Genomic DNA, 14596 nt, shown 5'->3' with positions numbered 1-14596 from the left:
AGGCATGTCTTTTGTCCAAGTAATTTATTATTTTTTAATCGGGTTGGGTTAGATCGGTTAAAAAAATCCAAAACTCGTGTCCAACCCAAATAAATCGGATTACTCATTTTTTAATTCAATTATCAACCGGGTTAAAAAAGTTCGGATTAGTTCGGGTGAAATATGATCGGTTTGGTCGGTTTCACCGACCCGTGTACACCTCTACTTCCGGGAACAGATAATAGTCTTTTTTGCCCAAGTTTGCACCCCGGCATCGAAACCCCGCGGCCGCAAGAACTAAAAGACACATACACACTCCATCCTGCCCAGCTCAAATAATTTCCGTAGCGAAACAGAGCAGCCATGCCCAAACCTATGTGTTAGAAAATGCATTACAGGCTAGCTTTCTTCTTGTTATCTCGCACCACCCGAACCTCACTTATACACACACTCTCTTCTTCATCTATTTACAATCTCACCCCTGTTTGTCCACCTCTTTTCAAACTACCAACTTCACCACTTTACAGTCCCTCCTGTCTTTTCGCCGGAATTGCACTTCTGGGTCGCCGGAATTTTTCTGGGTATGCTGTTGAACAGTTCTCCGATGACGAGTACGAGTGCGATCACGAGAACCATCCGGTATCTTTTTTTCTGTGATACTTTTGCGTTTGCTGGCTCATTTGCTTGACTGCACACCAAGTGTTTGTGTTTATTTTACCAATGTTGAAGTTCGAAATTATGTGTCAAGGGAATGTGTTTGTGAGAAATATAAATGGGATTGTAGTTGTTTAGCTAAGTTAATGATTTTATGTTAGTATAAGTTTGTTCGAATTTCGGTTAAGTATAAGCATGTGCAGAGTGCACTTGACAAGTATTATATTGTTGGAATGTGTCTGTCTGAAGGAAACATGCATTGTGTCCTCGCTGCCAGGCTGAAAGTTGCCTATGTATAGTTAGAGTTATGAAGTTGTGAGGCAAAGACATATACGAAGTTGCTTTATATGTAAGTGTTGTTTCAGGCATCATCCTCAGTGGCCAACATTGACGAGTGGAAATGGAAACTTAGTTTGCTATTGCGAAATGAAAAGGATATTGAAATTATTTCCAGAGACAAGCGGGATCGAAGAGACTACGAGCAAATATGCAACCTTGCTAAAAGAATGGGGCTTTACTGGTAAGTAAGCGTTTGCGAGGTATCTGTCATCTCGTAATTTGAACTGACAATACTTATTGGCTTCACATTATGCAGTGAATTGTATGGAAAAGTGGTTGTTGCAAGCAAAGTGCCTCTTCCCAACTATAGGCCAGATCTTGATGATAAACGGCCTCAAAGGGAGGTAGTAGTCTATCCCTTAAATTCAGGGAATTTTGTTTCTTTTTCCTTGAAGTGTGTCATGTGTGCATATTCATGTAATAATAAAAAATAAATGTCTGGGTATTAGGTTGTTGTCCCATTAAGCTTGCAAAGAAAAATCGAAGGTCTCCTTCAAGAACACTTGGACCGAATGCATTTAATTTCTGGAGAGATCAACAGCTCGGCATCCAACATTGGAGCCAGTGAACTGGATGATTATGTAAATACAGGTAAAAATGATGATTCATTTTTAGACAGGTCCGTAATGGAAAAGATTCTTATACGACAGAGCTTGAGGATGCAGAATATGCAGAGAGCTTGGCAGGTAATATAATGAATTATTTTCATGGATCAAATTACCAGCAAGTGTCATATATAATGCAAAAAAAAATTGTTCCTGCACCTTGTTCATTTTTATATCAAGTGTCTGACAGTACTTAAACGTAACTTTTGAAAGATATTACCTAGACTTGTACATACTTCTTTCATTTCTGTATATCTTTGCTGAGCGGGCCTATATTTCTGGGCTGCAAGCACTTTACTCTATCGAAAGTCAGTTTTTCCTTGGCTTCTAAGAAAGTTTTTGCCATACCAATACCAACATGTCCTTTTATGTTATTGAAGAGTAATTTTGTTTTCATTTCTTTACAGTGGTATGTAATCACTTTTCCAAATTAGCTTTCGTTATCTTCTAAGCATTTCTATGGTGACTCTGTAGCGAGGTATTAATAAATTAATTTGAATAAATTTTATTTATTGTAAAAATGTTAAGTTGATTGTAAGGTTTAGAAAGTGGATCTGTATTAATATTTTAGAGTCTAGACTTTTGCTAGAAGAGTAACAGCAGGAGCTGTTTTCTTGTTAATTAAGTTGGTAGAATAAGTATTATCAGTTAGGATCATTTTCCTTATCATTAGTCCAGTACCCCAGGTGTAAGGATTTATATATAAACCTTTGTCATAGTGGTAGTGATTGATACTAAAGCTTTATGCTCTTTTTTTTTTTTTTATAATGATTTTTGACCTATTTCATGCGGGGATCAATGCATAATCTATTTAGGTCTTTTCTGACATTAGGATAAATGTAGTGGAAACATGATCAGTTGATTATTTGAACTACAAAATCAAACCAGATTGTTTTTTGGTTGTGTAAGCAATCATTATATCGAAGCAATTTTCCTGCCACTGATAAAGTTATTATATCAAACACCAGCATTACATATGATATGCCTTGCATTAACATAATCTTTCTGTAAGGAGAATTGTCACAGACAGCTCAAACCTGAGCTTAGGCCTTATAGGTAACAGTAATTTACGTTTCGGATCTCATTGAGGTCTCTACAGTGATGCAATTGTCAAGTTGACAGACATGAACTCAACAGTGGTATCTAACCACTTCAACTGCTTCCACTTTCACATCAGATATCTTTAACTTAATTTGATCATTTCATCATCTTGAACACTACAATGACCTAAAATAAATTAGAAGTTCAGATTCACTAGACATATTTATGTAAAAAGGCCCGTGTGACATGAAATTGTTGGCTTAAAGCCTTGAGTCGTAGATTTGGTGTTTATTTATATCTAAAAGCGATTTCATACTTTTGTTATGGTAAGTTTGCAGTGTTTAAGATTTGCAAGGCGCTTTTCTATAGAAACTATGAGTTTAGATATGCTTAAAACAACTCAAATTCACTACGATAGAAACATATGCATATTATTATTTTTTAATGCATTGAAGACTGATATTTGGTTCGTAACTTCTTATCCCGCTAAACCCATTGTTCAGGAAGTGATTTTTGTTCTAATGCCCTAGGACATGGATCCAAATCACCAAGAGAACTGATGTTTAATTTAATGCCTTAGAGTAAGCTAGTTACTATAAATTTTACTGATGATGCATTGTGAGACTGCCAAACACTTTTCTTGGTATGATCATCTATATTATACTCCCTCCGTTCCATCAATTTGTTGACACTTTCCTTTTTTGAGGTGTCCCTTTAATTGTTAACATTTTTCTTTTTTCTTTCCTTCACTTTTCTTCCCTTGTCTCCACATTCCTTAATCTCCGTTCCGAACCCAAATGTTAACAATTGGTTGGGAGTAACCTTTTGGGACATAATTAAATATTTGTTCGACCTTCTTGTATGTGATCTGAGGGTGCTATGTTATTGTAGGAGTCACCTGAAGGTAAACAGATGCTTAATTTGCGTAGATCATTGCCTGCTTACAGGGAAAAGGATAGGCTGCTTCAAGCAATTGCGCAAAATCAGGTTGGCTACTGATATAATGGCTAGACACTATTGGTATTGCTATATTAAATGAAATATGTGCTTTTTGATGAGTATTATGGTTTCATGTCTTTCTAACTGATGCAATATCTATTGTTTTACTGCTTAAGATTACATATCTATAAGCTTGTTTTATAGGTGGAATTATAAGAAGTATACTATCCTATGCCATAACTAGACAACACATTCATGCAACAGCAGTTGTACTATATCATTTATTTAACATTCACTGCAGGTCATAGTGATATCTGGTGAGACTGGTTGTGGCAAGACCACTCAACTTCCTCAGTATATACTAGAGTCTGAAACAGAATCTGGCCGTGGGGCATTTTGTAACATAATTTGTACACAACCTCGAAGAATATCTGCAATGGCTGTAGCAGAGCGAGTGTCTACGGAAAGAGGAGAGCCACTTGGCAACACTGTAATAGCCTCTTCCTCCTTTCCAGAGCAGTTATATGACAACATATCTAATAAAGTTTATTTTGTATGTATTTTCGTACTTTTGACCTCTTATGTTAAATGATCTTTTGATAGATCGGTTACAAAGTCCGGTTGGAAGGAATGAAAGGTAAAAATACCCACCTGCTTTTTTGCACAAGCGGAATCTTGCTAAGAAGGCTCTTGAGTGATCGCAATCTTAACGGTGTTACCCATGTTTTTGTTGATGAGATTCATGAGCGGGGCATGAATGAAGGTTTGTTCTTCCGTACAGTTTCTTTATCCTCTTGGCATGTACCTTAAACATAGATATATATTAGTTCAAGTATTTGAATGTTGTTTAATTTTCTTAAAACATTTTCAGACTTCCTATTGATTGTGTTGAAGGAACTTCTTCCACGTCGTCGAGATTTGAGGTTGATTTTGATGAGTGCTACTCTAAATGCTGAGCTATTTTCCAATTTTTTTGGAAGAGCACCGGTGATTCACATTCCTGTAAGCTACTTAGCTATTACAACATTTTGTGGTCTATAGCCCTAAGAAATGTCAGACTCTTGGCATCTTTAAATTTTAGGTTGGAGGAACTTTGTATGATGTACTGTATTTTATCATCTTATATAAAATTATATACTCCTATGAAATTCTTTGTTATGATATTCTTAAGCTTAATTTTATTCTATTCTGTGAAATAGGGGTTCACACACCCAGTTAGAGCACATTTTTTGGAAGATGTGCTAGAAATAACAGGATATAAGCTGACTTCATTTAATCAAATTGATGACTACGGCCAAGAGAAGGTGTGGAAAACTCAAAAACAGCTTGTGCCAAGGAAAAAGAAAAACCAGATCAGTGCTCTTGTTGAGGTATTGCCCTACCCATAAAATTATGAACCTCATCTAATCCAATTTGGTTTTGTAAGCTGTTATAAAACTTTCATGCAACAGTAGCATTTTGATAGTGAACTACAGAATATAAGGAACTTGAGTTACTTGCCTTTTGTGCATTATTCCTTGGGAGTCTTGTTCAGAAAATTTATGCTCTGCTGCTAAGTAGCATTTCTTGTTTCTTTCATAAGTTCTATATAGCATACAATAGAACACTCAATTGGCCTCTTTGACTATCCCTAGAATTCTTTTATTGTTATTTGTTTAAGGTTTATTATCACTATTAAATATTAATCAGTTAGTCAATACATAGGATTTTGCGTTTTTACCTTATCCCTAGAAGCTAGCTAAATTGCAATGTTAAAGGAGTAATTGCTAATCTGGAGTGAGCGAGCGGTGCGTGTTGCCAGCATTTTGTAAATTTTGGGTGGATTTGTAATATTTTTTGGATATGGGTTTTGTTGAACTTTGAAATTTTGTGATGTCCATTATGAGTTTGACTTATCGTCTGCTTTAATCATCTGGGGATCTTACTTTTTCATTAACTTAAATATATTTCAAGGTATAAAAACTGTTATTTTGATTGGTTTGAGTACAGAAGCCAAAGGCAAATGTAGAAGAACTAGCGTAACTTTTGTGGGTCCACCAATCTTATTAAACCCACAGACAGGGGAGATATTTGGACATATACTGTTTTCTTTTCTGATTTGGCATTCTAAATTGTACTCGGGAAATATTTGAGCCATTTCCTGGAAAATGGACTGTGAACTTTATGAAGTGTTTTTCTTTTCTTTGTTTTTGAGAAGATTCTTTAATGATTAAAGTAATGAGGTGTAAAGCTTTACTACACATCGTCCTATCCTGAAATATTCTTACTCCTCTTTCTCAGGAGTCTCTGAACAAATCAAGCTTTGAGAAATATAGCTCAAGGGCACGTGATTCACTATCTTGTTGGTCACCTGATTGTATTGGATTTAATCTTATTGAGGCTGTTTTGTGCCATATATGTCGAAAGGAGCGTCCAGGTGCTGTATTAGTATTTATGACTGGCTGGGAGGATATTAGTTGTTTAAGGGATCAAGTTAAAGCCCATCCTCTTTTGGGAGACCCTAATAGAGTATTGTTGCTTACATGTCATGGTTCCATGGCAACCTCTGAACAGGTTTCTTACAGATTCTATTTAATATGTTCCTTTGAGCGTTATTTTTTCTTTCTGCTGCCTTAAATTCATTTTGGATCATAAGTATATGTGTGTTCATTTATCTTGATTTGCCAATTATTCAAGTGAAAATATAATTTTGGTTTAATCTTTACGTGGAGTTGCATTATCTCTGTTTGGTTGCCATATCGTTTCTTTTGCTGTAGATTGTCTCGGTGGTGGGTGCTTGCTGAGTGGTAAGAGGTAGCACAGTTAATTAACTCTAGTTTGTTGGTGAATATTCTGCTAGTTATTAAAAAAAAATTAGGACATTGGTGTACGTTTCTGAATTATGTGAATTCATGAAGTGGTGTATTATATGATTTTATTAAACATCTATATTCTATTCTTCTAAGTAATGTCTATTTTTGGAAATAAACTTGTTTTATTTATTGTGGTAGTTGCTTCCTGTTTCTGTTACTTCTATATTACATCTGTATTATCCCTCCTCTTTACTGTTTTTTATATATTAACATTCGGGAAATAGCTAATTAGGCAATATGAACAGCGAGCATTGCATTGTTTACTATTTAGCTTCTTGCCAACCTGCTTATAAATGATTGTCTATGTTCAAGAGTAATTACTATCTTATGTTCCTCTGGCATCTTCTAATATACATTTATGTAGTTTATTTACTACGATTTTTCCGCCACGTTGTGTATTACTCCATTAACTATCTGTACTGATAATATTTTGCAGAAACTTATATTTGAGAAGCCACCTCTAAATGTACGCAAAATTGTACTGGCTACAAATATGGCAGAGGCAAGTATTACGATTAATGATGTTGTTTTTGTGGTTGATTGTGGAAAAGCCAAGGAGACTACTTATGATGCCCTAAATAATACCCCTTGTTTGTTGCCTTCTTGGATATCACAAGCTTCTGCTCGGCAAGTAAGCTGTGTTCCTCTCTCTCTCTCTCTCTCTATATATATATATATATATATATATGTATGTATGTATGTGTGTATGTATGTATGAATGTATGTATGTTATGCCATTTAACATATACTCTCTGTATGTATAACAGAGGAGAGGTAGGGCTGGTCGTGTGCAGCCAGGCGAATGTTACCATCTATATCCTCGATGTGTTTATGAAGCATTTGCTGAGTATCAACTCCCCGAGCTTCTGAGAACCCCACTAAATTCTCTTTGCTTGCAAATTAAAAGTTTGCAGGTTGGCAGTATTGGAGATTTTTTGTCAGCTGCTCTGCAGCCGCCAGCACCATTAGCTGTAAGTAACAGTTCACTGTTATCTTTTGGGATATGATGTGTGGAGATTCAGTTAGTACTACGTGTTTATGTATTCTGATTGTTATGGGAGTCTGAACCATAGTTTATAATAATCATGATCTCCTTCCGATCATAAATAAAGCTGCTAAGCACTTTTATATTACCCTTTTAAGGTAAAGACTAAGCAACTGATATGAAATGCTGAGGTTAAAGTGTTTCGAATGTGCACTTCGTGAAATGCAGGGTGATTCACATCTCGTTTTCTGCATACAAGCAAAACTTACTGATTCTAGATGATATGTATGGAAAGATACAGAAGCTTGGATTTTAAAGTAGTTTATGTGGTTTTTGAGTATGCAGTCACATGTTCCTCACAGACTTTTATTGGCTGAGGCCAAATTCAGAATACATCATTACCAGTTCATAAGTGGGTGAGAACATTAATGTTTTTGCTTCAACTTGCTATGATTGTGGTCAAATGGTTATAAAGATAACAGGGGAAGGAAAGAGAGGGAAGGGGCTTGATATTGTGTGGTTTCCATTGCCTCCTTAATTTATTATATGAAACTAGCTCATAACAAGAACGGGTTTATTTTTAATTTTTTAATGTTATATGTCCTCAATCAATTAATTAATATTAATTAATCGTTATATAAATATAATCATATGTTTATAACTGAAGATTTAATAAATAATTGTACATGAATATACATGTATGATTATTATGATACGAGTTTAATTAAATAATTATTATTTTCAATTGATAGAATTCCAATAGGATTTGTTTGTAGGTGTAAGTTGTAACTGTAATTTATTAGTTTATAATAGAATATATAAAAGGTGGAAATGAAAAACACGTACAAGAATAATATTATCAGTTATAATATAATTATAATAATTTCTAAAATGTTATATAGGATGCAGGTGTAACAAGAGCTTTTGGCTTTTTTAATAAAATGCACATATACAAAGATATATGAGTGTAATAATCTATACCTTAAAGATATATGAGTGTAATTATCTATACCTTTTACTCAATGTTCTCTATGATACATCATCTATTAGTGCAATTGTAGCAGATTATCTGTTCTAATGTATCATGCACTAAAATCCCCAAGACTGTAGGCGTTTTTTCAACAAAGTATGCTCATAAAATTGACTTTATGCCGCAATATTTCCATTAACTTCTTCGAAAATGCAATAATCTGTTCACTCTATATCTGTACTTGACAAGGAGTATACTTAATTTATATAGGTACAAAACGCTATTGATTTTTTGAAGATGATTGGAGCATTAGATGAGGGAGAAAATCTTACCCATCTTGGTTTGTCTTCTACTTTAGTGACTTTTTTGTGCTGCCAATTAACTGTTTCTTTCATGTATCTGTATTGTTAAATTCATTGATTACGTTTGTTCTGGCTGTCTACCAGGTGAGTTTTTGGCAATGCTTCCCTTGGATCCTAAGCTTGGGAAAATGTTGATAATGGGGGCTATCTTCCGCTGCTTTGATCCTATTCTGACAATTGTGGCTGGACTTAGCGTTAGGGACCCTTTTCTTTTGCCACAAGATAAAAAGGACGTAAGTATGTAAATTGAAGTAATACCTTTACTCTGTGAAACCCCAGTGTACTCTGCCTTCTGGTGCTTTATTGATGCTTTATTTGGGTCTGCAAATCCTTGAGGAGCACCTCTTCAGTATGCTCATTGGTAAAGTGCTATTATATAGCAGGTGAGATCATCATAAATAATTAGTTCTAGCGTAAAATGCAAGCTCACCTTGGGCTTGAATTACATCCAGAAACAGAAATGGTGGGAGATGCAGAATTAGGTCAAGCATTAAACCGAATGATATGACCCACAATTTAGAGTTTGTAAAAAATTTATAAGTGATTGATAGCAGCTACTTTTGCTTTGCTTTATTCAATCAACCAGTGCTTGGAACTCCCAGGCGGGAAATTTTACTGTTACTGCTACAGTGCTGCTAAATTGTTTTTACCGCTTTTGCTTTTTTATATTCAAGCCGGTGGTCTCTGCAGAAACAGCCTCTCTACCCTTTTAGAGTAGCAGTAAGGTTTGCGTACATCTTACCTTCCCTAGACTCTGCTACGCGAGTGGGATGCAATAGTATATCTGGTTTGGGTTATGTTGGAAACTTTTGAATATAACTAAATGTTTTACCTTGGTTGACAATTTCCCCTCCTTTAAAAATCCTTGTTTTAATCATTAATGACACTTTTGGATAGTTGAGTTTCTGAAGCTTATTTTTCCCAATTATCATCGTGCTTTCTTGTTATATTTTCATCTCCCTAATATTAAAGTTGTGATTTGTACCCAATTTTCCTTCACTGTTATATATCTGTGAGCTGATTGTGCCTGTATATTCATGACACTAAAAAAAAATTTCATTTAATATGCCTTCATATCCTCATATATTTAGCTAGAGCCTAAAAGTATTTTGAGATAACTCCCCATTGCTGCTACCTCTTCTTCAGAATTGATTCTACTGCAGCCAGGGTTAAACAGATACTTGGTGATTCTTGGCTGTGTTCTCACACTGTGCATTATGTAATTCTTTTTTTTTTTTTTTTTTGATGTTATTATCTTCTCACTCCAGTTAGCAGGAACTGCAAAAGCCAGATACTCTGCAAAGGACTACAGTGATCACATGGCTCTTGTGCGTGCATTTGAAGGATGGAAGGATGCTGAAAGAGAAGGATCAGCGTACGAGTATTGCTGGAGGAATTTTCTTTCTGCTCAGACACTTCAAGCTATCCATTCTCTTAGGAAGCAATTCAACTTCATCTTAAGAGATGCTGGACTGCTAGACGCTGATGCAGGTACTAACAACCGATTAAGTCACAACCAGTCACTTGTTCGTGCAGTTATATGTTCTGGCCTTTTTCCTGGAATAGCATCGGTGGTGGTAAGAAATATATACTGGTGAAAGAATTTGGTTTATATCATCTAGTTACTTGTGGTATCAGATATTATGTTATATCCTTCTCTACTTGCAGCACAGAGAGACATCAATGTCCTTCAAAACAATGGATGATGGTCAGGTGTTACTTTATGCGGTAAGTGCCACAAATAATCTAGCCACCCCTTTATAATTAACCGCTAATTAGCTACACATCTCATTAAAATGATCCATTCATGCATATCCTATTATCAAGAAGAGTCAATTGTGAGTGCACAAGTTAAGGTTTTGTCTTGATTAAATTCTTTTTCGACAAAACTTTGTGATGCACATTTTTTATCTCTGATTTTTACGATGCAAACTCATAGCATAAAATATATCTGTATTACTTTAACTATTTGGTGCTTGTAGGATTATCTTAGAAATGGGTTGCTTTTGATTATTGATTTTCTTTTTTGAAATTATGACATGAATGTAATGCACATTCAGGTAGCTTGAATGTTTTTTTTTGTGTGTGTGGGTGGATTTGGGTATTTAGCATACTGCATATACTTTCCTGTACAGGCTACACATCAGACAATATTTTAGGATTGTTCACCAAGAGTGAAGCACTGAATAAATGGAACTGATGGATTGCTATATGATTTCTGGAAAGTGTAGTAATGCTAGTTATTACACCAGGTCAATTGATATATGCAGTATTAACTAAAAATTGACCAAGGTGGCAGTGCCCTCAAATGATACTAAAAACTGACTGAACTATTTACTTATATTGTATTCTAGTAATTGGCATATTTGCTGATGTTAACCTCCAGCTTTTTCCTTCTTTCCACATGTTATTGTCCTTTGTATCTTTCTAATCTAGTTTTATTTTTTTAAGTCAATGGCTACTAGATCATTAATCACATCTTTGATGGTAGTTTGTGAGACAATTACAGTATCATGTACCTGCTGCTCCCGCACCCCTCTTAGTCAATGGGGCTGCAATTTCTTTATTTTCTTTTCTATATAGTAAGAAATTGTCATTGCTAATATAATGGTATTTTTTTTCCCTAATTGAAAACCTTAATACAATTTTCTTAAAATCTTGGTACATATGTCAGGCAATTTTAAATTGAGGTAAAGTAAAATAACAAGGGTATGATTGGGAATCAATAATTTTGAATGTGGAGATGGGTTTGTGTTTTACGTACTAGCCTTTACCATTTCTTTAGTTTTCTGAATATGTACCACGAAATTAAAATGCTTACCGAGTTATGTGACTTTTGTTTATATATTCTTTGATCAGCAAGTGAAACCTCTCAACTAAATATTTCTGACAATAAAATACAAAAAATTAAGTACAATCAATGCATGATAGATGTCATTACTTTAGCTCTCATTAGTAATGATACTTTAGCTCTCATTAGTAATGATATTATTTCAGAATTCTGTGAATGCACGCTACCAGACAATTCCATATCCGTGGTTGGTCTTTGCAGAGAAGGTGAAGGTTAATACTGTACTGTTACGTGATTCAACTGGTGTTTCTGATTCTATTCTGATCCTTTTTGGTGGTAATCTACACCATGGAGTCCAGGTAATTCCTGATGATGTTGGCTCTCTGTGTCAACTTAGCCCATTAACAGAGGAGCATTAGATCCTGAAATTTTATCCTTTATCTTTTTTCTTCTCCATTTCTTTTGGTAGGCCGGACATCTGAAAATGTTGGAAGGATATATTGATTTCTTTATGGATCCCAGTATGGCAGAGTGCTACGTGAAGCTGAAGCAGGAACTTGATAATCTACTTCAAAAGAAGGTGTGTTTGTAGTGATTGTCAACCCAAAAGTAACTATAATTGACTGTTATAATATTTAGTTAGGGATCCAGGCCCAAAATTTGTCACTTATAAATAATTGCTTTTGACTGTAAATTAACTAAGGATGAGTTAAAATATAAACTTTAAGTTATTATTTTAGTTCTGTAAATTATAAATTAGTAAAACTGAAAACATAATATAGATATTGATATATTGATGATATGAACTTTTATAAAGGTAAGTTAATACACTTATTTGCCAAACATATACTATACTTGTAATGGGGCTTTCGAAAGACGAGCAGAATCAGTTGGTACCCCTTGTTTTTTTATGGCCATTGCTTAGATGAAAATTATGAAACATATACTCTTAAATATTTCAGAGAATTTGGAGCAAGTAATATTTAAAAATACAAAAACGATGCTTCTTAGCATTTGATGGTAGTTGCTTTCTTAGTGATACTTTCTTTTTAGTTTTATTTAGAAACTAGTGCTTTTTTTTTTTTTTTTTTTGATTCTGCTTTGGAGGAATTTAGGCACATTACTTGATAGAACTATGTAGTGATAGGGGCTCCACTTTCTTCTGGTGTTCCATGTTAGTTTCTGTTTAGTGTAGGTTAAAGACGTCTTTTTTTCCCTTTTTCTATTTTTGATGTCTTAGGCCCACTTGATAAAGAGTTTGCTGAGCATTATTGTCAGTTTGACTGTTAGATTGAGCACTAATGTGATTGCGGCATTGTGCAGCTAAAAGATCCTGGTCTTGATATCCATAAAGAAGGCAAGTACCTGATGCTTGCTGTTCAGGAGCTGGTGTCTGGAGATCAATGTGAAGGGAGATTTGTATTTGGCCGTGATTGCAAGAAGCCTAAGGAGTGTAGCGACAGTGATAGGTTTACAAGAGATGGGGCAAATCCAAAGAGCCTGCTTCAGACTCTTCTGATGAGGGCTGGGCACTCTCCTCCGAAGTACAAAACAAAACATCTAAAAACTAATGAATTTAGGGCTCTGGTAGAGTTTAAGGGTATGCAGTTTGTTGGCAAGCCCAAGAAAAACAAACAACTTGCAGAGAGAGATGCGGCTATAGAAGCACTAGCCTGGTTGACGCACACTTCTGACAAACCCGATGAAGAAGATAATTCTCCGCTTGATGTCACTGACAACATGCTGAAGCTTCTTGGTAAGCGTAGAAGATCAAAGGGACGGCCTGGTTGATGTATATGAAATAAGTTAAACTGAACACATTACCGAACTGAATATATATACAACTAATACAAGGCAACAGTTAATTTTCTGCTGAATACTTCTACAAGCACGAAGAATCCTTAATTGGAGGCAAATATGATGAAGAGAGTTGATATGCACTTACTGGTGCTTGTTTCAAGTTCCAATGCATTTTGATATGCACCATCACTCTACAGAGGACGCTCCTTCTGATATGCAAGTTCTCCTCACCAGGGTTTGTGAAGCTGGTAGCCTAATTTGCTTGATAATTGGTCAAGGAAAGCTTATAGAGTGGTCAAAAAGAAGAACGGGAGGAATGTGACAAAGGTCTTCCTGTTTGACGGGCAGTATGCTTGTGGTCGAAGGTAGAAGGAAGGCTGGCTTCAGTTTTCGGGTACGAATGGGATGTTATTCATTAGGGTATAGATTAGTCAAGTAACTACAAAATCATTATAATTCTTATTATATGAACTATATTATCTGTAAATGTAAGAGGGGTGAGAATTCGTGCCTAAAGGGAAGGGTAATTTAATAGCTTGCACTGAATTTTCATTTTATACTGTACTCCAGAGTTTTTGGCTGATGAAAAGGTGACACGAGAAATAAAAAGAATGTAAAAACTATTTCTAGTATGCTCCCGAGTTTATTATTGAAACGGGGAGAAAATTCTGAAGGAAAAGTAACGTGTCATAACTATTCTCTAAATCATCCTATTGCTAGAATGAGTGGGGAGAAAATTACTGAGTATTTTCTCTTCTCTTCTCCTGATAAAGCTCGCGAGCATGATTCAGAATATAACTTCAAAATTTTATTTTATTGGCTTCTCTCTCGTATTCGGAAGCAAAATTTAAGCCCGGACGTGTGATCATAAAAATGAACTTATAGTTCTTATTGCTACAGTGGTACCAATTACTCCCTCACAGTGATACTACTTCCTCCGTCTCTCCCCCATTTGTTATCGAATAAGTTGGGCACGGAGCATAAAGAAATGGTTGGAACAGAGGGAGTACCTCCCCCATTTGTTATCGAATAAGTTGAGCACAAAGCATAAAGAAATGGTTGGAACAGAGAGAGTACCGTACAGTGCATTTTTCATGATCGTTGCCTTTTTTCTTTTGTAAATAAAAGAGTATTTTTATGCCAATTAAAAATGTTTTTCTTTTTTTGTTGAAAGATTGTCATGTCTACAATAAGTAACTTAAAAAAGTTCATAAATTTAAGTAACGAATATGGGATCTACAAAACAGTTGAGCAAAAGAAGTTTTGTACCAAGTAGAAA

General features: G+C 35.2%; 1 protein-coding gene across 1 annotated transcript; it reads left to right on the top strand.

Moving 5' to 3' along the window:
* Positions 1 to 226: 226 nt before the first annotated feature.
* LOC108208743 (DExH-box ATP-dependent RNA helicase DExH3) lies at positions 227 to 13949 on the top strand. Its single transcript, XM_017379268.2, has 19 exons — positions 227 to 618; positions 999 to 1153; positions 1229 to 1316; positions 1422 to 1658; positions 3510 to 3605; positions 3859 to 4047; positions 4161 to 4320; positions 4429 to 4559; positions 4757 to 4927; positions 5838 to 6110; positions 6846 to 7040; positions 7177 to 7380; positions 8635 to 8704; positions 8811 to 8959; positions 9995 to 10303; positions 10395 to 10454; positions 11724 to 11876; positions 11987 to 12097; positions 12841 to 13949. Exons 1-19 carry the CDS (start codon positions 367 to 369, stop codon positions 13306 to 13308), a joined length of 3471 nt encoding a protein of 1156 aa, XP_017234757.1. The 5' UTR covers positions 227 to 366; the 3' UTR covers positions 13309 to 13949.
* Positions 13950 to 14596: the final 647 nt, after the last annotated feature.

This window comes from Daucus carota, chromosome 2 (genome assembly GCF_001625215.2).
Source record: "Daucus carota subsp. sativus chromosome 2, DH1 v3.0, whole genome shotgun sequence".
In the NCBI taxonomy this organism is placed as follows: domain Eukaryota; kingdom Viridiplantae; phylum Streptophyta; class Magnoliopsida; order Apiales; family Apiaceae; genus Daucus; species Daucus carota.
This window is presented reverse-complemented; position numbering and strand designations above follow the sequence as displayed.

Coding starts and splice junctions, on each gene's coding strand:
- LOC108208743 (XM_017379268.2), top strand. CDS start 367: ATGCATTACAGGCTAGCTTTCTTCTTGTTATCTCGCACCACCCGAACC. Junction 1,154..1,228: donor AAAAGAATGGGGCTTTACTG/GTAAGTAAGCGT, acceptor CACATTATGCAG/TGAATTGTATGGAAAAGTGG. Junction 4,560..4,756: donor CACCGGTGATTCACATTCCT/GTAAGCTACTTA, acceptor TCTGTGAAATAG/GGGTTCACACACCCAGTTAG.